Source organism: Oncorhynchus masou, chromosome 29, assembly GCF_036934945.1.
Source record: "Oncorhynchus masou masou isolate Uvic2021 chromosome 29, UVic_Omas_1.1, whole genome shotgun sequence".
Classification (NCBI taxonomy): Eukaryota; Metazoa; Chordata; class Actinopteri; order Salmoniformes; family Salmonidae; genus Oncorhynchus; species Oncorhynchus masou.
In genome coordinates, this window is record NC_088240.1 from 15,593,220 (window position 1) to 15,620,870 (window position 27,651).

Here is a 27,651-nt window from a genome sequence, read left to right on the forward strand (position 1 = left end):
TTCAGACGACAAATGTATTTATTACATTTTATATTCAAAACACATTCATCAAAATGTACATTTTAGAAACAAAATCCACGTGTAAAAATCTAACTGACATAAGTTACAATCAAATCACCTAGGGGACAAATAAATAGTACAACACAGGTGAAATAATAAATGCGAGAGTGTCCAGTCTGATCTCGTGTTAAACGAGGATATAGTGGTGGGATGTAGGACCCATCTATAAGGTACAGAGGGGACAGACTTTCTAAAGAGATGTTACACTGAAAAGGTCAAGAAGAACCTGTTTAAACTGTTGAATTTCAGTGAAAGGCCCCTTTAATGCCTCTGCTTAAAACAAGCACCGAAAGAGACACTCTACAGCTGCTCCAGGAAGTCCTTCATATTCATCCCCGGAGAGATTTAAATCATTAATGCAACAGCCTTTGACATTAGTGACAATTTACAGGTTGACATGAGACATCTGCATGTAATTTGAATGGTGGCCAGCTGGCCAGTGATACAACTACAAAAGCTTAAATAATATTTGAATATATCAGGCTGAAATGTAAATGTGCTGGTTGCTCAGCATGAGCAGAATCTCAAGGGCTGCGTTTCAAACTCACAAAAGAAACACCTTCCTCCACTTACCCCTGTCTTATGCCCTCGGGGGAATCCCCGTCACCATCTTGGCCTTCGCTCCAAACGACTAGCCAAACAAGGGAAGTTCAAAAGGTAAGCCCCATCAGCCCTTGTTTTTAATTGAGTTTGCAAGTGTACAATTATGTTCACTTCGGGCCTGTAATGCCCCATAATTCAATTTGCGATGATTGCACTTCCACTAAGAAAACTCAGCCAAAAATTAAAACCTCAAAGTCAATATGGAGAAGTCAACATACAAGTGTGAGTAAAAACAAATGTAAATAAGTTAGAAATTGTGCTACTAATGCACAAACACGTCTCATAAAAGTAATGATGTTTTTGTTTGGTTCGTTTTTGGAAATTGTAGTAATAAAAAGTTCAGAAGTTCCAGCTTGGCAGGCTAACCTTAGTTAGCTAATTAGTTTGCTAGCTATCATACAGTAGACGTATATGAATAATTATATAGTTAATATAAGTAGACATAAAATCATAATTGACTGTAGCTCATATAAAGCACCCACAAGCCACTGGTGGCTGAAAACACAATTGTTGTGGGACAAACGAGTGACAAACTTCCGGGCAAGGGCGCTCCATTTAAAACTCATTCCTTCCTCCCTTGCCCTGCCAGACGTCATGACCCATCATCAGAAGTGTCCACTTAATTTGAGGGATGAGGGGAGAGGGTGTGTCTGTTAAGTGTTTGGAATGCAGCCAAGGTGCTTACCGTGCCCGACTACATTTCCCATGGTTCCTATACTACCCACTTGTGCCCGACTACATTTCCCATGGTTCATATACTACCCACTTGTGCCCGACTACATTTCCCATGGTTCCTATACTACCCACTTGTGCCGACTACATTTCCCATGGTTCCTATACTACCCACTTGTGCCCGACTACATTTCCCACGTTTCCTATACTACCTAGGGCCAAGATAATACCAGTACCGCGACACTCATTAGTATCATGTCAAATAAACAAAACACAAAGCAGATTTAACTTCTTCAGGAAAACAGTCCTAATGTTGGAAACAAACATCCTCATGTTGTCACCCAGAGTCACATTTATTTATTTTCCAAGCTATAGCACACAATATTTTACATACAGCAGGTTTTTAAAGGACCAAAGAGTTTGGTCTGCTTCGTGTTTTCATTTTTGCCATGGAAAAAATATTGGGATACTGGTATGGTCACAGCCATAATATTACCCACCATGCCCTAACTGACTACATTTCCCATATTTCCTATACTCCCCACCGTGCCCCTCTGGTGTCTGTACAGGTGTAGCACCAGGTCCCTGATCTCGTCTCGTTTCCTCCTCACCTGTTGCCGTGGGAACCAGCGTTCTAGGCACAGGGGAAGTTCAAAGTGCACCACAGGGTCCTAAAGGGAGAAAGGGTAGGATAGAGAGAGAGAGAAAAGTTATATGTAGGTGTATGTCAGCGTATGTGTTTGGTGAGTATGGTCTCATAAGAGAAACACGTGAGCAACCTTGTCTGAGACCTGAAGACACAAGCTTAAGTTCCTTTGGATAACGGGGTCTTGAGTTGACCAGACACGACAAGAGTTCAATTCCAGGCTGGTTACAGGTGGGAGCGTGTGAATTCCTATGCATGTTCTTCTTCCATGTGTACAGTTACCTGCAGGAAGCTCTCCACGTACTGCAGCAGGTAGAGGCCGCAGTCGCTGCTGTTGTCCTGTAGGGGGACCTTACAGTGGGAGCCTCGCATCTGCTCAGAACTGAACTCGCGCACAGAGCCCCGACGCAGCTCCCACTCCGACTGCAGGTACCTGGCACACAGAGATAGCTGGTACATTAAGGGAACAATACACACACACACACACACACAACTTTCCATTCAATAGTAGACTCACTCCCGTAAGAGTTTGAAGACGCGCTCATGGAGGGAAAACTTGAGGGAGTTCATGATGAGAATGCAGGGTCTACGGAGAGAAGAGATGTGCATATAAACAGCTAGTTAAGATCTCTAGAACACACCTTCTTCGTGTGTGTGTGTGGTCATCCACTCACCGTTTACAGATGGTCTCTCTGTGACAGGTCTTCTCAGTGCAGTCCTAGCGAGAAGAAGGACAGAATGTAAGAAAGACAACAGAGTGAGAGAGAAGGAAAACAACTGAATCTGAGAAGAAACAGAGATTCCTAAAGAGAGAGATGTCTTACCAGAGGACCAGGAGGTGGCTGGAGTACTGATTCACTCTGTACCACAACATTTGAAACTAGAGAGAAAACAGCAGCAGGATCAGCAATTATCCTCCTCCTGCTAAATCCCAGGACTTCAGCACTAGTATTTCCTAACAGCAACCCTGTTCCTATTGTAGTTGTTGCTATTGTCCTTGTGGATGTTATTGCAGCACAGTGATATAAAGAATGCATCATAAAACCCCTGTAGATGAAAGCCTCTGAGTTCCAGCCTCATTCTGTGTTTCTGTCTGTGACTGGAGTTCTGAGCAGCTTTCCCCTCACGGTTCTGACTCCATCCTACCCACAGACTACAGCTCTAGTTTTCCACCCTGCGTATTTATCTAAAACATATATTAGAGTTATACTCCTACACCTACGCACATGTTCACTAATGTGTGACTCTAATGTCAGTTTGACATAAAGACATGTAACATCCTGAGAGACAGGATGAGAGGACTACAGACACACATACCTGTAACTGTCAGTTTGTCCTGGTTGTCAGTGCTAATTGATTCAGGGGTGACTTCACTGATGCCATTTAGCTTTTGGACCCAGAGGCCTCCTCTTCAGCCTGGGCCTCATCTGGCTTCTCTCCCCCTGTTCCCCTCAGCGAGGCTGGGCTGCTCCCCTCCTCACACTGAGGCTCCTCCAGGCCAGGGAAGCAGATCACCACCAGGTACCAGTGGGCTCTGTCATATAAGGAAGAAAGCACTATGAACCACACAGTTTATTTATTGATGTGTGTGTGTGTGTGTCACTCACTCCTGATTGACAGGCACAAACAGGAAGTCTTTCTGGAAGATGTCCACATGTCGTGTCCATGTCTTCACCCGCTGATGCCGCCTCCGCTGGGCTCTGGGGACAGACAACACACACCTCAAGAGACACACACATACAAATAAAAACACACAAGATACAAATCCATCATTGATCAACTAAAATAGACACACACACACACTTACGAGACGCTGGTACTGTCCTCACTGGCATTGTCTCGGCGAGTGAGCTGCTTGTAGAAGAAGCTGCTGAAGACGTGAGCGCGATCAGCCACATCCTGCGGAACCCTCTCCAGAAGCAGATACCTGTTGGGACAGAGACATGCACAGGTTGAAACTGTCCTCCGTGTTGTTGAAACTGTCCTCCGTGTTGTTGAAACTGTCCTCCATGTTGTTGAAACTGTCCTCCATGTTGTTGAAACTGTCCTCCATGTTGTTGAAACTGTCCTCCATGTTGTTGAAACTGTCCTCCGTGTTGTTGAAACTGTCCTCCATGCACCAAACTGACAATGTCACTCACTTGAGGTAGAAGTCGATGATGACATCATTCAGAAACTGGCCGTTGTCAAGGCACTCCAGATCTTCTGTTGTCACGGCGATCCCTCCTTTGGAAGGCGGTGGAGGAAACTGGATCAACCTGAGAAGGATCAGAAAGAACATAACTAAGAGTGAAACCACATATCTACACTAACAATTGTCTACATCAGGGGTTCCCAAACGTTTTCACTCCGGCCCCCTCTCCCACGCATCTATTTCTATGGGCACAGGCACTGTTCATGACACAAACTGCTCACACCCCTCTTGTTGGTGGAGAGAATTTTGCAGATTTAAAGCTTATTTCCTGCAATTTCACACATTTTGTCATGTCTAATGTGTATCCATGTGATAAAAGCTGTTAGCTGATGTGCTAGTTGATCTAGACAAGTTATAAATAGCTCTCTAAGCTATGCAATGACTAACATGACAAGGGGAACTGATGATGCACTACCCAATTTAGAAATTGCACCTTGTGCATTCTACATTACAACTTTCAAGAGTAAGTTTAACGCCGGACTAAGGTCCTTATTATTTTTTTCTGCGCCTGCCCTGCCGACCACACAGTTTGGGAACCACTACTCTACAGCAAGAGTCTCTATCTCTGGTCCTGTAGACCAATATGGTGTGCAGGCTTTCGTTCAAGCCCTGCACTTACACACCTGTTTCAAAGAATCAACAAATCATGGGAGTTGTGTAGCTTGCCTGCGTGTGGGGCCCTGGTGCTTGTATCGGGTCCAGTTGGAGCCTGGCTTCGGGCCCAGGAACACAGAGTAGGAGCCTCTGGTTCTGCTGTGACACACTGTGTACACGGGTCTGGGCTGGACTGGACTCTCCTGGAGGGGGGACAAAAGACAGAGGGAGTGTAAAAGGTTACATGTTGTTAATTTGATCATTCATGTAGAGCTTAGGGTTTGTTATGGTTGAGCTTGATGACATCCGTCTCCACACCCAAACACATAGTACTACCAACCTCAGCGAGGGGTACGCTCTCTGCCTCCCTCTGCTCCTCCTCCTCCTCTGCCTGTACCTCTGTCTCCGGTGGTGTCTGTGACTCTCCCTCCACAGTGTCCAGATTTGGCCCAGGTGTGTCTCTGTCTTGGTCGGGTTCTGTGACAGACTCGGCATTGTTCTGTCCCAGTAGGGAGAGCAGCTGGTGGTCTAGTCCGGTTCTACCGATCAGCGCCAGACTGTCATCCAATGACAGGAGGGGACTGTGGAGGTCCACCGCCTCGTTGATGGGAGCGTTTCCCCAGAGACATGCAGCGTCGACGTTGTTGAGACAGATGATGTCGAGGATGGAGCGAAGTAGAGCCCCTTCCACCCCCTCCAGAGGGGCATGCAGAGTCAGCAGGAGGAAGGGACTGGCCTGGCCTATGAGCGCGCGCACGCACACACACACACGAATAGCACATGGGCATACACCCACTTGAGCAAACACCCACCTACCCACATACTAGTGTTGTCACAAGACCAGAATGTTGACTTTGATACCAGGTTTAGTATCACGATACCAAAACAACAACACTGCAAAAAAGAAGCTGACGTATTAGAAGGGCACTTATTCCAGACGATCTGTAGACTTCAATATCACACTTGAAATGTTTGACGTCCATTTTTCATATTCAGCCACGTATGTATTAATGAATCAACTATACAATCAATCTCAGCACATAACATAAATGGTCATTATTGAATGGACTTATTTTACTCTACTGATCAACAACATTTGCATAGACGAAGCAATGTCTTCTCTTATGAAAGAGTGCATCTCTAAGACCTAATGATGTCACTCACACACACACAGTGAGAGAGACAGGAAAGATGTGAATGAACAACGTTTCTGACATTGAATATGGTTTTTAGCGACAATCAGCTTTGAAATCAGCATATTTTGCGTTATGGTTCTAGGGTAGTGAACTGACATTAGCTTCCGATGTTAATTCAGCAAGAAAAGTTAGCCTACAAAGCTGGATGCTAGCAGTATCTTCCTGCAGGTGTTCCTTTAATGGACAATGCTTGGTGAACAGTTTCAACATTTCTACATGCTGTGTTGCATTACTCAAGTGTGTTAACTTCTGTGCAGCATGAGAGAGGAGATAAAATGATACAGTCCAGACTCCCAGTGGTTCCTCAGGACAGACTAGAGTCAGATGAGTCCAGACTAGAGTCAGTATGGAGATAACATGATACAGTCCAGACTAGAGTCAGTATGAGAGAGGAGATAACATGATACAGTCCAGACTCAGTCCAGTGGTATTAACATGATCAGGACAGACTAGAGTCAGTATGAGAGAGGAGATAAAATGATACAGTCCAGACTCCCAGTCAGGACAGACTAGAGTCAGTATGAGAGGGAGATAACATGATACAGTACAGTGGTTCCTCAGGACAGACTAGAGTCAGTATGAGAGAGGAGATAACATGATACAGTCCAGACTAGAGTCAGTATGAGAGGGGAGATAACATGATACAGTCCAGACAGACTCCCAGTGGTTCCTCAGGACAGACTAGAGTCAGTATGAGAGAGGAGATAACATGATACAGTCCAGACTAGAGTCAGTATGAGAGGGGAAATAACATGATACAGTCCAGACTAGAGTCAGTATGAGAGGGGAGATAACATGATACAGTCCAGACTCCCAGTGGTTCCTCAGGACAGACTAGAGTCAGTATGAGAGAGGAGATAACATGATACAGTCCAGACTCCCAGTGGTTCCTCAGACTAGAGTCAGTATGAGAGGGAGATAACATGATACAGTCCAGACTAGAGTCAGTATAGATAACAGTACAGTCCAGACTAGAGTCAGTATGAGAGAGGAGATAACATGATACAGTCCAGACTCCCAGTGGTTCCTCAGGACAGACTAGAGTCAGTATGAGAGAGGAGATAACATGATACAGTCCAGACTAGAGTCAGTATGAGAGATAACATGATACAGTCCAGACTAGAGTCAGTATGAGAGGGGAAATAACATGATACAGTCCAGACTAGAGTCAGTATGAGAGAGGAGATAACATGATACAGTCCAGACTCCCAGTGGTTCCTCAGGACAGACTAGAGTCAGTATGAGAGGGGAGATAACATGATACAGTCCAGACTAGAGTCAGTATGAGAGGGAGATAACATGATACAGTCCAGACTCCCAGTGGTTCCTCAGGACAGACTAGAGTCAGTATGAGAGGGAAATAACATGATACAGTCCAGACTAGAGTCAGTATGAGTCCAGAGAGTCAGTATGAGAGAGATACATGATACAGTCCAGACTAGAGTCAGACTAGATACAGTCAGTATGAGAGGGGAGATAACATGATACAGTCCAGACTCCCAGTGGTTCCTCAGGACAGACTAGAGTCAGTATGAGAGAGGAGATAACATGATACAGTCCAGACTAGAGTCAGTATGAGAGGGGAGATAACATGATACAGTCCAGACTCCCAGTGGTTCCTCAGACTAGAGTCAGTATGAGAGGGGAAATAACATGATACAGTCCAGACTAGAGTCAGTATGAGAGGGGAGATAACATGATACAGTCCAGACTAGAGTCAGTATGAGAGAGGAGATAACATGATACAGTCCAGACTAGAGTCAGTATGAGAGGGGAAATAACATGATACAGTCCAGACTAGAGTCAGTATGAGAGGGGAGATAACATGATACAGTCCAGACTAGAGTCAGTATGAGAGAGGAGATAACATGATACAGTCAGACTAGAGTCATGATACAGTCCAGACTAGAGTCAGTATGAGAGAGGAGATAACATGATACAGTCCAGACTAGAGTCAGTATGAGAGGGGAAATAACATGATACAGTCCAGACTAGAGTCAGTATGAGAGAGGAGATAACATGATACAGTCCAGACTCCCAGTGGTTCCTCAGTCCAGACTAGAGTCAGTATGAGAGGGGAGCTAACATGATACAGTCCAGACTAGAGTCAGTATGAGAGGGGAGATAACATGATACAGTCCAGACTCCCAGTGGTTCCTCAGGACAGACTAGAGTCAGTATGAGAGGGGAAATAACATGATACAGTCCAGACTAGAGTCAGTATGAGAGAGGAGATAACATGATACAGTCCAGACTAGAGTCAGTATGAGAGAGGAGATAACATGATACAGTCCAGACTAGTCAGTATGAGAGATAACATGATACAGTCCAGACTAGAGTCAGTATGAGAGAGGAGATAACATGATACAGTCCAGACTAGAGTCAGTATGAGAGGGGAGATAACATGATACAGTCCAGACTAGAGTCAGTATGAGAGGGGAGATAACATGATACAGTCCAGACTAGAGTCAGTATGAGAGGGGAAATAACATGATACAGTCCAGACTAGAGTCAGTATGAGAGAGGAGATAACATGATACAGTCCAGACTCCCAGTGGTTCCTCAGACTAGAGTCAGTATGAGAGGGGAGATAACATGATACAGTCCAGACTAGAGTCAGTATGAGAGGGGAAATAACATGATACAGTCCAGACTCCCAGTGGTTCCTCAGGACAGACTAGAGTCAGTATGAGAGAGGAGATAACATGATACAGTCCAGACTAGAGTCAGTATGAGAGGGGAGATAACATGATACAGTCCAGACTAGAGTCAGTATGAGAGGGGAGATAACATGAGTCCAGACAGTGGTTCCTCAGGACAGACTAGAGTCAGTATGAGAGAGGAGATAACATGATACAGTCCAGACTAGAGTCAGTATGAGAGGGGAAATAACATGATACAGTCCAGACTCCCAGTGGTTCCTCAGGACAGACTAGAGTCAGTATGAGAGGGGAGATAACATGATACAGTCCAGACTAGAGTCAGTATGAGAGGGGAAATAACATGATACAGTCCAGACTCCCAGTGGTTCCTCAGGACAGACTAGAGTCAGTATGAGAGAGGAGATAACATGATACAGTCCAGACTAGAGTCAGTATGAGAGAGGAGATAACATGATACAGTCCAGACTCCCAGTGGTTCCTCAGTCCAGACTAGAGTCAGTATGAGAGGGGAGATAACATGATACAGTCCAGACTCCCAGTGGTCAGGACAGACTAGAGTCAGTATGAGAGGGGAAATAACATGATACAGTCCAGACAGTATGAGAGAGGAGATAACATGATACAGTCCAGACTAGAGTCAGTATGAGAGAGGAGCTAACATGACACAGTCCAGACTAGAGTCAGTATGAGAGATAACATGATACAGTCCAGACTAGAGTCAGTATGAGAGATAACATGACACAGTCCAGACTAGAGTCAGTATGAGAGAGGAGATAACATGATACAGTCCAGACTAGAGTCAGTATGAGAGAGGAGATAAAATGATACAGTCCAGACTCCCAGTGGTTCCTCAGGACAGACTAGAGTCAGTATGAGAGAGGAGATAACATGACACAGTCCAGACTAGAGTCAGTATGAGAGAGGAGATAACATGATACAGTCCAGACTAGAGTCAGTATGAGAGAGGAGATAACATGATACAGTCCAGACTAGAGTCAGTATGAGAGAGGAGATAACATGATACAGTCCAGACTAGAGTCAGTATGAGAGAGGAGATAACATGATACAGTCCAGACTAGAGTCAGTATGAGAGATAACATGACAAAGTCCAGACTAGAGTCAGTATGAGAGAGGAGATAACATGATACAGTCCAGACTAGAGTCAGTATGAGAGAGGAGATAACATGATACAGTCCAGACTAGAGTCAGTATGAGAGAGGAGATAACATGATACAGTCCAGACTAGAGTCAGTATGAGAGAGGAGATAACATGATACAGTCCAGACTAGAGTCAGTATGAGAGAGGAGATAAAATGATACAGTCCAGACTCCCAGTGGTTCCTCAGGACAGACTAGAGTCAGTATGAGAGAGGAGCTAAGATGACACAGTCCAGACTAGAGTCAGTATGAGAGAGGAGATAACATGATACAGTCCAGACTAGAGTCAGTATGAGAGAGGAGATAACATGATACAGTCCAGACTAGAGTCAGTATGAGAGATAACATGATACAGTCCAGACTAGAGTCAGTATGAGAGGGGAGATAACATGATACAGTCCAGACTAGAGTCAGTATGAGAGGGAGATAACATGATACAGTCCAGACTCCCAGTGGTTCCTCAGGACAGACTAGAGTCAGTATGAGAGAGGAGATAACATGATACAGTCCAGACTAGAGTCAGTATGAGAGGGGAGATAACATGATACAGTCCAGACTAGTCAGTATGAGAGATAACATGATACAGTCCAGACTAGAGTCAGTATGAGAGATAACATGATACAGTCCAGACTAGAGTCAGTATGAGAGAGGAGATAACATGATACAGTCCAGACTAGAGTCAGTATGAGAGGGGAGATAACATGATACAGTCCAGACTAGAGTCAGTATGAGAGAGGAGCTAACATGATACAGTCCAGACTAGAGTCAGTATGAGAGATAACATGATACAGTCCAGACTAGAGTCAGTATGAGAGAGGAGATAACATGATACAGTCCAGACTAGAGTCAGTATGAGAGATAACATGATACAGTCCAGACTAGAGTCAGTATGAGAGATAACATGATACAGTCCAGACTAGAGTCAGTATGAGAGAGGAGATAACATGATACAGTCCAGACTAGAGTCAGTATGAGAGATAACATGATACAGTCCAGACTAGAGTCAGTATGAGAGAGGAGATAACATGATACAGTCCAGACTAGAGTCAGTATGAGAGGGAGATAACATGATACAGTCCAGACTAGAGTCAGTATGAGAGAGGAGCTAACATGATACAGTCCAGACTAGAGTCAGTATGAGAGATAACATGATACAGTCCAGACTAGAGTCAGTATGAGAGAGGAGATAACATGATACAGTCCAGACTAGAGTCAGTATGAGAGATAACATGATACAGTCCAGACTAGAGTCAGTATGAGAGATAACATGATACAGTCCAGACTAGAGTCAGTATGAGAGAGGAGATAACATGATACAGTCCAGACTAGAGTCAGTATGAGAGATAACATGATACAGTCCAGACTAGAGTCAGTATGAGAGATAACATGATACAGTCCAGACTAGAGTCAGTATGAGAGAGGAGATAACATGATACAGTCCAGACTAGAGTCAGTATGAGAGATAACATGATACAGTCCAGACTCCCAGTGGTTCCTCAGGACAGACTAGAGTCAGTATGAGAGAGGAGATAACATGATACAGTCCAGACTCCCAGTGGTTCCTCAGGACAGACTAGAGTCAGTATGAGAGGGGAGATAACATGATACAGTCCAGACTAGAGTCAGTATGAGAGGGGAGATAACATGATACAGTCCAGACTCCCAGTGGTTCCTCAGTCCAGACTAGAGTCAGTATGAGAGATAACATGATATACAGTCCAGACTAGAGTCAGTATGAGAGAGGAGATAACATGATACAGTCCAGACTCTCAGTGAGTTCAGGGGTTCCTCAGGACAGACTAGAGTCAGTATGAGAGGAGATAACATGATACAGGACAGACTAGAGTCAGTATGAGAGATAACATGATACAGTCCGGACTAGAGTCAGTATGAGAGAGGAGATAACATGATACAGTCCAGACTAGAGTCAGTATGAGAGGGGAGATAACATGATACAGTCCAGACTAGAGGCAGTATGAGAGGGGAGATAACATGATACAGTCCAGACTCCCAGTGGTTCCTCAGGAAGGACTAGAGTCAGTATGAGAGAGGAGATGATACAGTCCAGACTAGAGTCAGTATGAGAGAGGGAGATAACATGATACAGTCCAGACTAGAGTCAGTATGAGAGAGGAGATAACATGATACAGTCCAGACTAGAGTCAGTATGAGAGAGGAGATAACATGATACAGTCCAGACTAGAGTCAGTATGAGAGGGGAGCTAACATGATACAGTCCAGACTAGAGTCAGTATGAGAGGGGAGATAACATGATACAGTCCAGACTAGAGTCAGTATGAGAGGAGATAACATGATACAGTCCAGACTAGAGTCAGTATGAGAGAGGAGCTAACATGACACAGTCCAGACTAGAGTCAGTATGAGAGATAACATGATACAGTCCAGACTAGAGTCAGTATGAGAGATAACATGACACAGTCCAGACTAGAGTCAGTATGAGAGAGGAGATAACATGATACAGTCCAGACTAGAGTCAGTATGAGAGAGGAGATAAAATGATACAGTCCAGACTCCCAGTGGTTCCTCAGGACAGACTAGAGTCAGTATGAGAGAGGAGATAACATGACACAGTCCAGACTAGAGTCAGTATGAGAGAGGAGATAACATGATACAGTCCAGACTAGAGTCAGTATGAGAGAGGAGATAACATGATACAGTCCAGACTAGAGTCAGTATGAGAGAGGAGATAACATGATACAGTCCAGACTAGAGTCAGTATGAGAGAGGAGATAACATGATACAGTCCAGACTAGAGTCAGTATGAGAGATGACAAAGTCCAGACTAGAGTCAGTATGAGAGAGGAGATAACATGATACAGTCCAGACTAGAGTCAGTATGAGAGAGGAGATAACATGATACAGTCCAGACTAGAGTCAGTATGAGAGAGGAGATAACATGATACAGTCCAGACTAGAGTCAGTATGAGAGAGGAGATAACATGATACAGTCCAGACTAGAGTCAGTATGAGAGAGGAGATAAAATGATACAGTCCAGACTCCCAGTGGTTCCTCAGGACAGACTAGAGTCAGTATGAGAGAGGAGCTAAGATGACACAGTCCAGACTAGAGTCAGTATGAGAGAGGAGATAACATGATACAGTCCAGACTAGAGTCAGTATGAGAGAGGAGATAACATGATACAGTCCAGACTAGAGTCAGTATGAGAGATAACATGATACAGTCCAGACTAGAGTCAGTATGAGAGGGGAGATAACATGATACAGTCCAGACTAGAGTCAGTATGAGAGGGGAGATAACATGATACAGTCCAGACTCCCAGTGGTTCCTCAGGACAGACTAGAGTCAGTATGAGAGAGGAGATAACATGATACAGTCCAGACTAGAGTCAGTATGAGAGGGGAGATAACATGATACAGTCCAGACTAGTCAGTATGAGAGATAACATGATACAGTCCAGACTAGAGTCAGTATGAGAGATAACATGATACAGTCCAGACTAGAGTCAGTATGAGAGAGGAGATAACATGATACAGTCCAGACTAGAGTCAGTATGAGAGGGAGATAACATGATACAGTCCAGACTAGAGTCAGTATGAGAGAGGAGCTAACATGATACAGTCCAGACTAGAGTCAGTATGAGAGATAACATGATACAGTCCAGACTAGAGTCAGTATGAGAGAGGAGATAACATGATACAGTCCAGACTAGAGTCAGTATGAGAGATAACATGATACAGTCCAGACTAGAGTCAGTATGAGAGATAACATGATACAGTCCAGACTAGAGTCAGTATGAGAGAGGAGATAACATGATACAGTCCAGACTAGAGTCAGTATGAGAGATAACATGATACAGTCCAGACTAGAGTCAGTATGAGAGAGGAGATAACATGATACAGTCCAGACTAGAGTCAGTATGAGAGGGGAGATAACATGATACAGTCCAGACTAGAGTCAGTATGAGAGAGGAGCTAACATGATACAGTCCAGACTAGAGTCAGTATGAGAGATAACATGATACAGTCCAGACTAGAGTCAGTATGAGAGAGGAGATAACATGATACAGTCCAGACTAGAGTCAGTATGAGAGATAACATGATACAGTCCAGACTAGAGTCAGTATGAGAGATAACATGATACAGTCCAGACTAGAGTCAGTATGAGAGAGGAGATAACATGATACAGTCCAGACTAGAGTCAGTATGAGAGAGATAACATGATACAGTCCAGACTAGAGTCAGTATGAGAGATAACATGATACAGTCCAGACTAGAGTCAGTATGAGAGAGGAGATAACATGATACAGTCCAGACTAGAGTCAGTATGAGAGATAACATGATACAGTCCAGACTCCCAGTGGTTCCTCAGGACAGACTAGAGTCAGTATGAGAGAGGAGATAACATGATACAGTCCAGACTCCCAGTGGTTCCTCAGGACAGACTAGAGTCAGTATGAGAGGGGAGATAACATGATACAGTCCAGACTAGAGTCAGTATGAGAGAGGAGATAACATGATACAGTCCAGACTCCCAGTGGTTCCTCAGGACAGACTAGAGTCAGTATGAGAGATAACATGATACAGTCCAGACTAGAGTCAGTATGAGAGGGGAGATAACATGATACAGTCCAGACTCCCAGTGGTTCCTCAGGACAGACTAGAGTCAGTATGAGAGGGGAGATAACATGATACAGGACAGACTAGAGTCAGTATGAGAGATAACATGATACAGTCCGGACTAGAGTCAGTATGAGAGAGGAGATAACATGATACAGTCCAGACTAGAGTCAGTATGAGAGGGGAGATAACATGATACAGTCCAGACTAGAGGCAGTATGAGAGGGGAGATAACATGATACAGTCCAGACTCCCAGTGGTTCCTCAGGAAGGACTAGAGTCAGTATGAGAGAGGAGATGATACAGTCCAGACTAGAGTCAGTATGAGAGGGGAGATAACATGATACAGTCCAGACTAGAGTCAGTATGAGAGAGGAGATAACATGATACAGTCCAGACTAGAGTCAGTATGAGAGGGGAGATAACATGATACAGTCCAGACTAGAGTCAGTATGAGAGAGGAGATAACATGATACAGTCCAGACTAGAGTCAGTATGAGAGGGGAAATAACATGATACAGTCCAGACTCCCAGTGGTTCCTCAGGACAGACTAGAGTCAGTATGAGAGGAGATAACATGATACAGTCCAGACTAGAGTCAGTATGAGAGAGGAGCTAACATGATACAGTCCAGACTAGAGTCAGTATGAGAGGGGAGATAACATGACACAGTCCAGACTAGAGTCAGTATGAGAGAGGAGATAACATGATACAGTCCAGACTAGAGTCAGTATGAGAGATAACATGATACAGTCCAGACTAGAGTCAGTATGAGAGGGGAGATAACATGATACAGTCCAGACTAGAGTCAGTATGAGAGAGGAGATAACATGATACAGTCCAGACTAGAGTCAGTATGAGAGAGGAGATAACATGATACAGTCCAGACTAGAGTCAGTATGAGAGAGGAGATAACATGATACAGTCCAGACTAGAGTCAGTATGAGAGAGGAGATAACATGATACAGTCCAGACTAGAGTCAGTATGAGAGATAACATGATACAGTCCAGACTAGAGTCAGTATGAGAGGGGAGATAACATGATACAGTCCAGACTAGAGTCAGTATGAGAGGGGAGATAACATGATACAGTCCAGACTAGAGTCAGTATGAGGGGAACATGCACTGTTCATTATCAGGGGACATGGGCTACGCTGACACGCTTGATCCTTTCTCAATCAGTAGATGATGTGAGACACATTGTGACTGACGATTCTCGTACCGGACCATTTTTTTCATGTTCTACTATCGAAAAAGTTTTGGTATACAGTGCAACACTAACACACAATCTGGTTCCAAAGGCAGGCTCTCACCAGTGGGTGGTTCTAAGGCCTGTTTGATTGACAGCTCCCTCAGGTCTTCTTGAACGGCGACTGCCTGGGCGTCTGACACGTAGAGGAGGAGGAGGGCGGGGGGAGGCTGCCCCATCTCTCCCTTGACCTCACACCCCAGCCCTCTCTCCTGTAGCTCCTCCCTGTCCCAGATGCTGTACTTCCACAGCTGACAGCGCTCCACAGTCACCATCACATCTACCTGGCCTGAGGGGGCAGGCGACAGAGGGGAGAGAGGGGTCAACAATGTAGGCCACCACCCCACACCACCGCCTGCCCTGGGTCACAGACAGGGCACAGATGGGCTAGCGACCGCACACGGTCATGTTCAGGTTGGACCAAGTAATAATTGAAAACGATTAATGATTCAAGTTTAAATAGAGGACCAGGACTGTATGGTCAATGGTGTGGTGAGAACACAAGCAAAGTCCAGGGGTGCTGGTTACCTTTAATTGGTATGATGATTCTGTGGTTTGTGATCTACAAAGGACGAAAGAAAGGGCCCCATGTCACATAACCACTGTATTGCATGCCTATTCTAGAATGTACTGCACCCATTCTCCAGTTGGAGCAGTGTGCAGAACCTTACCATGAGGTTTCCACTGGACTCCCCTCGGACCCCCCCACAGTGCAGGGCAGAGAAGGGTAGGGCCATACCCTCAGAGTCCTCAGTGCTGGGGAAACTGGCCACCCCAAACCCTGTCACCACCACAGGCATCACCTGGAACACACACACACAGATGAGTAACACACATTGATGAGCAACACACACACATATTGATGAATGACACACACAAACACACGTGTGCATGCATGCAAGCACACAACAAACATGCTTTCTGATAACGAGGACACTTTAGAATCCAGATAAGCAATGAGGCATAGAAGGGGTTTGTGTGAGACTTAGTTAATCAACAGATAGGTTTAAATGATGTGTGTTCACTTGTATGTAGTGCAACAGAAGGCATTTGGCTTGTCCTCCTATGTTTTGGCTGACAGCAGTGGGAGCTACAGTATCCCCACTCTGGCCTATAAAGATGGTGGTTCTGCCTCCTAGGGCCAGTCTAATCATGAAACACTGTCCCTTTTCCCACCACCTGCCTCTACCCAGATCCCTCTGTGAGCAGCCCTTTGTGACATCCCATCCCTCTGTGCTTTTCTTTGTGATATCATCCAGGCCAGGTCAAGCCCTTTGTGATGTCACAGAATCTGCCCAGTTCCCAACCCTTTGTGACATCATCCATTGTGAGCTCCCCCTGTTCTGCCCTTTGTGACGTCATCCATTGTGAGCTCCCCCTGTTCTGCCCTTTGTGATGTCATCCATACATGCAGTAAAGAGATCAATGGAACGCAGACCGTGGGGGAAAGGATGTCATTGGTGCACAAAGTGGATATTTGTCAAATATGTAATGATTTATGTGTTCTAACAGGTGATTACTAAAATCTGATTTGGATGATGTTCGCTGCATAATATTTGTGAAAATGTTTTTTGGGGGGTTAGAAAAATGTCTGCTATATCGTAACTCCTGTTCATATGAGCTGGTAGCATAGCTAGCCATATAGAAATTGGTGGTGGTACTTTAAGATGTTTTTAATGCAGTGTAATGGAGTTGATTGGTGATGATAACATGTATTGGGGTTTACCTCCATACAAGCATTATACACAGATTTTTACCCCAAAATAGTGTGAAATGCACATATAAGCAATAGCCTAAATGTAGCCTAGGTTCATTTTGATGGGGGCAATGAGGACAGTCTTAATCTTTCCCCCATGGGGGGACACCTGAGTGGCATTGCCATGGATGTTCCATGATCTCTTTGCTGGGGATCCCCTATTCTGTCCTTTATGATGTCATCCATTGAGATCCCCCTATTCTGTCCTTTATGATGATGATTCCATTCTGTCCTTTATGATGTCATCCATTGCGAGATCCCCCTATTCTGTCCTTTATGATGTCATCCATTGCGAGATCCCCCTATTCTGTCCTTTATGATGTCATCCATTGCGAGATCCTCCTATTCTGTCCTTTATGATGTCATCCATTGTCATCCATTGTGAGATCCCCCTATTCTGTCCTTTATGATGTCATCCATTGTGAGATCCTCCTATTCTGTCCTTTATGATGTCATCCATTGTGAGATCCCCCTATTCTGTCCTTTATGATGTCATCCATTGTGAGATCCCCCTATTCTGTCCTTTATGATGTCATCCATTGTGAGATCCCCCTATTCTGTCCTTTATGATGTCATCCATTGTGAGATCCCCCTATTCTGTCCTTTATGATGTCATGTGTAGAAGTTGTTTTTGCCCACCTGAAAGTCTGTCTCTTCCACCACGTTGTCTTCCTGAGCATGGTTTCTCTGGGACTCACACTCACTAGTCTGTGGCCAAAGGACTGAACTGTGGGACGGGGTGACTACCTCCTCATCACTGGAGAGAACGACTAGAACACACATTAAACACGTTGCAGTGGAATACTGTATATATCAGCCTAATTAGAGTCACAGAGTCACAGAAACGCACTCAACACACACTGGGCATACTGACACAGACAGTCACAAGCACAGACCCAGCGGTCCGTGTTACAGACAGACAGTATGTGTGCTTGTGTGTGAGGGGGCTGACATGCTGACCACACTGCTCGCGTCGCGGGCTCGAGCTTTGCAAAATAAATGTACACATACATGTTATTCAATCACTGCAACCACACTTCTTGCAAGCGTCTGCGCAGCCTGGCGCTAAAATAGGTTCTATTTGTGACGCGCTGCAGGTCTCGCCTCTCCTCATTGGTTTTTAGAAGCATATACCCACGTGGGTGATTGAAAGATAAACTGATGTCCACACTCCAGTTCAGTTGGTGTGGTAACGCACCTTAGTTATAAGGTCCCAAGAAGAAGAAGACTGAAGGAGGAGAGATTGTTTCTAGTAAACTCTACCGTTTTATCTGTGGATTAGTTGTCGGAGTAGAGATCCTTGTGCATTTCAGGTAAAATAACAACCTAATGTTTATATTCCACAACAAATTTGCTAGAAACTGCAAGCTAGCTGGATAAATTGCCATAAATGTGTCACGGCTTTCGTTGTGGGAAGGAGGAGCGGACCAAAATGCAGCGTAGTTGTGATTCATTTTATTTAATAAGGAAACTATACACGATTAAAATAACAAAAGTACGAAAACCGAAAACAGCCCTATCTGGTGCAAAACACAGAGACAGGAACAATCACCCACAAACACACAGTGAAACCCAGGCTACCTAAATATGGTTCTTAATCAGAGACAATGACTAACACCTGCCTCTGATTGAGAACCATATCAGGCCAGACATAGAAATAGACAAACAAGACATCCAACATAGAATGCCCACTCAGATCACACCCTGACCAACCAAAACATAGAAACATACAAAATAAACTATGGTCAAGGTGTGACAAAATGTTTACTGCTTTTCGACCTGTCCCCAAATGAATATAGTTGGTTCACAGTTACATGCTGACCAGACAACTCGCATGTTGATATTGTCCACCCACACCAGACACCATCAGGACACGCAGGTTTTAAAAATCTGAACCAACTATATTCATTTGGGGACAGGTCGATAAGCAGTAAACATTTATGGCAATTTAGCTAACCTTCTTCTTTGGACTATATGGAGGTCGGCAACCAACTTTAAGGTGCGTTCTATTTTAGCGCCAGGCTACGCGGACGCTCGCGAGCAGTGTGGATGCAATGATTGAATAACTTGTATGTGTACATTTATTTTGCAACGTGAGCGGCATGGTCAGCATGTTAGGGTCAGTGCCCGTAGGCAGAGAAATAGACTATATTATGATGACGCTATTCCAGGAGGAGGGAAGGGTGGGGATCTGTGTGTGTGTTTGTTTCATTGAGAGAGTCAGGAGAAACACACACACACACAAAGCTAGACACACCAGGAGTGCAGATATGCAGTGTACAATATGATAGCCTATACGTAGCTCTATACTCACTGGGTTCAACAGGACTGAGTTTGGGCGTCCTATCCTGGCTGGAGGACAGGGTTCCTCTCCTCTCCTTAACCTCTCCACAGCTGGGGTTAGAGGAGCTGGCAACTTCCCTGTCTTCCCCCACAGTGACTACCATCGGGGTCCCGTCAAAGTTTGAGGGGTCCACCTCTACTTCTATGGATGCTACATTAGTGTCTATGCCCCCCGTCCCCCCCAGACACAGCTGTTTGGGGGGCAGTCCTCCCCCGCCTCTGGCCTCCCTGGAGAGGCGCAGCACGCTCCCTCTGGAGCTCCTGGAGGCGTCTGTGGTCAAGCCCTCTGCCACTCCATCATTCATCCCTCCATCCTTCACCTGTCCATTACTGTAGAGCCCAGACTCCCTCCTCCAACTCTCCCTCTAGAAACAAAGAGAGATAGGGTGTTACTTTAGCCCCAGGGCAGGTTGTCTAATGGTTTGGTTAGCAGCTTGCAGGTTCTTGGCTTCAGCCTTAAAGTTAGTCAACTTTAATGTCAGTATTTAAGTAACTTCTACCCGAAGACTCTACCTCAACATGTGTGGATTCGCTTGAACCTGAATCTGCCTTCCTAGTCCTGGTGGATTGTGGGTAAGGCTTTTCCTGGTGCATGTCCCCCTCAGTAAAGGTCACCTCCTCCAGGGGTTCCCGTGAACTGTGCCTCCCTGACACACTACTGTCTGCAGAGGAGAGAGACGGTGAAACAATAAACGTGTTACTACTCTCCAGAAAGTAGTGCAGCAGATATGGGAAAACAAGTAACATAGAATTAAATCAACTTTGCCTGTGTGTGTTAGCAAGAGATGAAAAGCACATTCAGCAGGTCTGTTTTGCAGCTCTATAAAAGTAAAAGAGTTTGTTACTTTACAGCAGGATTGAGGCCAGGAATACTACAGATCCTTTCCAATAAGGCAAACCCTCAGAGAGGGGGAGATAGGGAACGCAGTAGCAGGGGGAGTGTGTGTGTGTGATGGCGGACTCACTGCATCTCTGGTCTTTGATGTTTTCCTCTCCTATTAAAAGTTCCTTCACCTCCTCGTCTTCCTCTGACCCCCCTCTGTGTTGTGACCTAAACAAGAGAGAAAGAAAAAGTCATAGAAAAACAATTATTCCACTGCATGCTGACCTTGTGCTGTGTTTTAGCTCTTAAATCGCTCACTGGCATCCTAAAAAGGAAGACATGTTCCCTACACTTAACAGACTCCACTGTAATCATCTACAGAAATTAATCTGCATACAGCATCCCCTCTCCAACAGCCAAGCTGAATTCAGCAACATTTAACCAAGCATTACCTCCTCTCCTTGCGGGTCAGGGTCGAGGTGGGAGTGGGGAGGTCATGGGGTCTCTTTCTGTGTGCTGTAAAATCTCTACAATCCTCCCTCCCCTCTCTGCTACTCTGAGACACCCTCCTTTGCCCGCTCCCCATCGGTGACTCTCTCTTCCTCTCTCCAGTTCCTGTCATCTTGCCACGCATCTTCCTGTCTAGGTAGGCCTGCCCCTGTTCCGTCTTCAGGACGTCCGTGAGGACCAACTGGAGCTGCGTGCTGAAGGAAGGAACAGAACCAGTCAGAACCTTTAGATCCCTACGACCCATTTGTGTCATCGTGATCCCATCTGACAAGCATCTGTTATTAAAGGACTTAAATGTAATATCTTGATGACCATTCTGGGTCATCTCTCTTAAAGTTAACCAATAGGGAAATGACACGTGAGACTACAGGGGGGAGGGGCAGACAGATGGAATGGGGTTGATAGGACCAGGCAGTGTGTGTGATAAAGATAAGCCCTGTCGCTGCAGCTATAGCTCAACAGTATCAGTAGTGGGGGTACACTGTCAGCTACACTGCATTCGGAAAGCACTCAGACGCCTTGACCTTTTACAGTTTGTTACGTTACAACCTTATTGTAAAATGGATTAAATAAAACATGTAGCATCAATCTACACACAATACCCCATAACGACAAAGTGAAAACAAGTTTTTAGAAATGATTGCAATGTTTAAAAAAATTAAAGGACCTTATTTACATACAGTCCCAGTCAAAAGTTGCCACACTCATTCCAGGGTTTCTTTATTTTTACTATGTTCTACATTGTAGAATAATAGCGAAAACATCAACACTATGATATAACACATATGGAATCATGTAGTAACCAAAAAAGTGTTACACAAATCTAAATATATGTTATATTTGAGATTCTTCAAAGTAGCCACCCTTTGCCTTGATGACAGCTTTGCACACTCTTGGCATTCTCTCAACCAGCTTCATGAGGTAGTCACCTGTGTTAGGTTCTAATTTTCAGAGTAAATAACTCACGGACACTAGAGAAGCTTAACCAAGTTTAATTCTTCCCAAAGGTTCAATACAGCTGGATTCAGACAAAATACATTTCACACAAGCACTGATATTTAACTCTTTCTCCTAAACTGAGTATCCTCCCAGCCTAGGAGAAAGGAAACCTGGCACCATCCCTATGGTGAATCATGGTGGTGGCAGCATCATGCTGTGGGGATGTTTTTCAGCGGCAGGGACAGGAAGACTAGTGAGGATTGAGGGAAAGATGAACAGAGCAAAGTACAGAGAGATTCTTGATGTAAACCTGCTCCAGAGCACTCAGGACCCAAGACTGGGGGCAAAGGTTCACCTTTCAACAGGACAACGACCCTAAGCACACAGCCAAGACAACACATTAGTGGTTTTGGGACAAGTTTCTAAATGTCCTTGAGTGGCCCAGGCAGAACCCGGAGTTGAACCTGATCAAACATCTCTGGAGTGACCTGAAAATAGCTGTGCAGCGACGCTCCCCATCCAACCTGACAGAGCTTGAGAGGATCTGCAGAGAAGAATGGGAGAAACTCCTCAAATACAGGTGTACCAAGCTTGTAGTGTCATACCCAAGAAGACTCGAGGCTGTAATCGCTGTCATAGGTGCTTCAACAAAGTACTGAGTAAAGGGTCTGAATACTTATGCAAATGTAATATTTCCATTTTTTATTTTGAATAAATTTGCAAAAGTTTCTATAAACCTGTTTTTGCTTTGTCATTATGGGGTATTGTGTATACATTGGTGAGAGGAGGGGGACTATTTACTCAATTTTATAATACGGCTGTAACATAACAAAATGTGGAAAAAGTCAAGGGGTTTTGAACACTTTCTGAATGCACTGTACCTCTGCTTAGGGGAAGAGCTCCATCTGGTGAATGTTCGGAAAACTGCACTCAATGACACTGGATTAGTTCGTCCTTACCGTACAAATGGACCGAATAAATTCACAGATAAAGACAAAGGCTGTCTCAAAGATATACGATGCAGAAATCGCTCCGCCATTTCCTGGTTGCTAAAATTCTAATTTCAGTTTGTGACAAAACAAGCAAGTATGGTGTATAAAATCATTGTACCATCTAAACCGATGTGAATTATATTTTCCGTAACCAAAAATATTGTATATTTTCAGCTGTTTGAAGCTGGTGTAACAAAACCGATAGTAAGACGCGAAAACTAAAGTTCAGAACAGGAAGCATAGAAATGGCGCACAAAGAACAAATCTACTGCTTCTTAAGAGTTAATTTCAATGAGAATGACAGATCTTATAACATATTTATATGTGAATTTGGTCAGGTCGCCCAAAAAGTGACATATTGCGGCTTTAATAACTGACCGTGTCATGGAGCAAGATCATCTATGAACCGTCAACAAGTCTAACCTAACCAGACATATTAGGTTTGCTTCCTAACATAACTCCATCTGTGGCTCCATAAATACTGCTCCTCACCAGTTCATTGCCGCTTGGGCTAAAGCCGCTTGGCCATGATCCAAAGAGATGGATCCATTCTGCTGACAAGACTTTTGGAGTTTGATTCCGTTTCCAGCAATCTGGGTCCAGTGAATCTGTTGGAGAAATTGAGGTAGAGGTACTGACCCACTACCCAGATCACAATAACAAAACCTCAGGGAACAAGGTTAAATAAGCAATCTGTCATTTAATTACTTTTCTAACCTTTTAATATTTGGTTGTATGTGTGTGTTGCACACTTCGTAGGGAGGCCACAGGGGTAAAAAATAAAAAGTTAGAAAAGAAAGAGAAAGGTGACCTGTGGAGAATAACATTTACCTGTGACTCTTCATTCCCACATCTCAACTCTGAAGAAAGAAGGATCTTGGGAATTTTTAATGGACTTCCCATCTTAAAAGCAGAATGGGGTACTGTTAAAATGCTCACTGTTGTTGATTATAGTAATTGCATAGTGGCTGAGAAAAAGACTAGGAATCTCAATGGACTAATATAGCCAGGCAGGCCAGACATACTTGAGAGTTATCCACCTTGTCAACGGCCAGTGAAATGGTGAGTGCTCTCTTATGGTCCATCATGACCAGGCTCTGGTGCTTTAGGGCTTGACCTCAGGCCACTCCTTCTCCAGGGCCTCCTGTGACCAATCCAGGCAGGGATGGTGACGCAGCCAACAAGCTCTGCAGCAGACACACATGATATGTACAGTATACATTCACTTTCGTACCTGTCAGTTTATAAGCGCACAATCACACATACACTACATGATCAAAAGTATGTGGACACCTGCTAGCTGAACATCTCATTACAAAATCATTAGCATTAATATGGAGTTGATCCCCCCATTTGCTGCTATAACAGCCTCCACTCTTCTGGGAAGACTTTCGACTAGACGTTGGAACAACGCTGTGGGGACTTGCATCCATTCAGCCACAAGAGCATTGGTGAGGTCGGGCACTGATGTTGGGCGATTAGGTCTGGCTTGCAGACGGCGTTCCAATTCACCCCATAGGTGTTCGATGGGGTTGAGGTCAGGGCTCCGTGCAGGCCAGTCAAGTTTTTCCACACCATTCTCGCCAAACCAATTCTGTATGGACCTCGCTTTGTGCACTGTCATGCGGAAACAGGAAAGGGCCTTCTCCAAACTGTTGCCACAAACATGGAAGCACAAAATCATCTAGAATGTCATTGTATGCTGTAGCGTTAATATTTCCCTTCAATGGAAATAAGGGGCCTAGCCCGAACCATGAAAAATAGCCCCAGACCATTATTCCTCCTACACGAAACTAGCATTATGCATTGGGGCAGGTAACGTTCTCCTGGCATCCGCCAAACCCAGATTTGTCTGTTGGACTGCCAAATGGTGAAGTCTGTAGCGTTTCCACTGCTACGGAGTCCAATGGTTACAAACTTTACACCACTTCAGCAGATGCTTGGCATTGGTGGTCTTAGACTTGTGTGAGGCTGCTCGGCCATGGAACCCCATTTCATGAAGCTCCCCTCTAACAGTTATTGTGCTGACTTTGCTTCCTGAGGCAGTTTGGAACTCGGTAGGGAGTGTTGCAACCTAGGACAACTTACAGTTGACTGAGGCTGCTTTAGCAGGGCAGAAATTTGACAAACTGACTTGTTGGAAAGGTGGCATCCTATGACGTGCCACATTGAAAGGCAATTCTATTGCCAAGGTTTGTGAGATTCCACTAATTTGAAGGGGTGTCCACATACTTTTGTAGATATAGTGTACATTGGTGACTGTAGCATCATTAGGTACATGCAAGAGCTAATATTGTATTCTGTACTTTGAACTTAATGCTTTTGCCAGGAATAAACATTTTAAAAAACATTGTTTATAAGCTTGTAATAGCGACACATGAATGGCAGCATCTTGTCACGCGTGGTTTCTGGTGCAGATTTATGCTGTGCTACTACCAATTTCTAGCTAGCCATCAGGTCGCTAATCATTTGCATTTCACTGAAGTTAAATACTGCTCATGCAATGCTTCTCTTCGTGTGTGCCCTTTGACATTCTACAATATTATCCAGCTATGCACAGACACGCTACCAAATAAAACCTGCCTGTTTTTTAACAAGCAAGCTAGCTAATATAGCTAGCTCACTAGCAGACATTAACTTTTGTTCACGATTCTCATACTTACTCAATAATACAGCGAGTTAGTGCAAAATACACAAACGTGACCAAAGAGCGGGGATAAGGGCAATGTAAACAGCTACCATACACTCCAAATCATCTCGCTGATTAGCAGGAACGCCTATAAAATCCTAAAAAGCTACACGTTGCGTTGTTCACACAGGTTGTAGATATTTTCACGCTTTTCCTGGACAGAAGAACATCCTGGTGTTTCCGGAAGTGTACGATCTAGCCGCTTTAGCGCCTATAGAGATAAATAATAATGGCATATTTTTGAAGGCACTAAAACCCAAGATTTTTATAACTAACCCAAGATAGACCACAGCCTGTCATTTCCAATGGGAGAAAATTAATTCAGAGTGGGCAGAATAAGCAAGGTGGGCAGAGCCAAGCACGAGCAAGCGAGAGCCTATTGGTGCGTTCTAGCATATATTTGCATATTTCCGTTGGGAAACGCCTACTCTGTGAAGTACGCATGTGCAACAACTCAATTTGCCCTTGCAGTCCTTCCAAACAACGCAATCTTTTAAAAAATTGGCAAATGGTAGAGTATAAAAAACGTAGTCCACTCTGTTGGTAACATATTCTAGTTTTGGAAACAGAAAACTGTACTGAGATCAAATGATTAATCGATTACAAAATTAGCCGAATGTCGGCCAAAATCTATCTTGCCCCACTGCCGACCACTGTGCTTCCTCTCACCACCATATTTGGTAGTAAGTGGAAACGCCAACCAAATATCGGTCTCATTGTTCTATCTGTGCTTAAACTCCGCCATGGGTCGTTGGAGAAAGCCTATTTGGAAATGAATCCAAGACTGTGGAGCCTTCGCAGGACTTGTCAGAGGAGAGTAGTGATGATGAGGAGTTGAGTGAACAGGAGCCATCTCAGGTTGATCTCAATTCAGATGAAGGCAGGTGATTCCTATGGGTACAAGAGGGAGAAAGAGTAACTCTGTTCCTTGGTGGACTGATGAGTGTAGAGAAGCATTGAACTGTAGGAACAGGGCTTTCAGAATGTTGAAAAGGTGACAAACAATGTATACGAAATGCTTCAGTCTGGTTTTAGACCCCATCATAGCACTGAGACTGCACTTGTGAAGGTGGTAAATTACCTTTTAATGGCATCAGACCGAGGCTCTGCATCTGTCCTCGTGCTCCTAGACCTTAGTGCTGCTTTTGATACCATCGATCACCACATGTGTAGGCAGAGGCTGAATCGGCTAGCATATGGAGCTTGCAGCCCCGTTTGGTCGGCTTATTTTCATATATTGCTTCATCTATAGATAGATTGAGCAGGAAGTAGGTTTTGCATGCCTCCACCATGTCATGATAAAGGGGCTTGACGATCATACCCTGTAGCCCCCTTCTTCTCGTCACTGTATACCAGAAACTAGCTCCCTGGAATACAGAAAATACCCGAGCTCTGAAGCAAGCTTCCAGAAAATTGGAACGGAAATGGCGCCACACCAAACAGGAAGTCTTCCGACTAGCTTGGAAAGCCAGAACCGTGCAGCATCAAAGAGCCCTCACTGCTGCTCGATCATCCTATTTTTCCAACTTAATTGAGGAAAATAAGAACAATCTGAAATTTCTTTTTGATACTGTCACAAAGCTAACTAAAAAGCAGCATTCCCCAAGTGAGGATGGCTTTCACTTCAGCAGTAATAAATTCATGAACTTTGAGGAAAAGATCATGATCATCAGAAAGCAAATTACGGACTCCTCTTTAAATCTACGTATTTCTCCAAAGCTCAGTTGTCCTGAGTCTGCACAACTCTGCCAGGACCTAGGATCAAGAGAGACAGTCAAGTGTTTTAGTATTATATCTCTTGACACAATGATGAAAAATAATCATGGCCTCTAAAGCTTAAAGCTGCATACTGGACCCTATTCCAACTAAACTACTGAAAGAGCTGCTTCCTGTGCTTGGCCATACTATGTTGAACATAATAAACGGCTCTTTATCCACCAGATGTGTACTAAACTCACTAAAAGT

At 44.4% G+C, this 27,651-nt stretch overlaps 1 protein-coding gene across 1 annotated transcript; it reads right to left on the reverse strand.

Moving 5' to 3' along the window:
* Positions 1-25,995, reverse strand: senp7 (SUMO specific peptidase 7). The gene is given in 24 exon segments (XM_064944108.1): positions 1-2,006; positions 2,264-2,414; positions 2,499-2,567; positions 2,656-2,699; positions 2,806-2,861; positions 3,299-3,370; positions 3,373-3,515; positions 3,589-3,681; positions 3,789-3,908; positions 4,123-4,239; positions 4,842-4,972; positions 5,110-5,510; positions 15,699-15,923; positions 16,163-16,196; positions 16,306-16,437; positions 18,030-18,160; positions 19,705-20,098; positions 20,247-20,395; positions 20,699-20,784; positions 21,009-21,260; positions 23,490-23,605; positions 23,829-23,900; positions 24,023-24,184; positions 25,661-25,995. Coding segments are annotated over 23 exon segments (3,216 nt in total). The 5' UTR covers positions 24,086-24,184; positions 25,661-25,995; the 3' UTR covers positions 1-1,841.
* Positions 25,996-27,651: the final 1,656 nt, after the last annotated feature.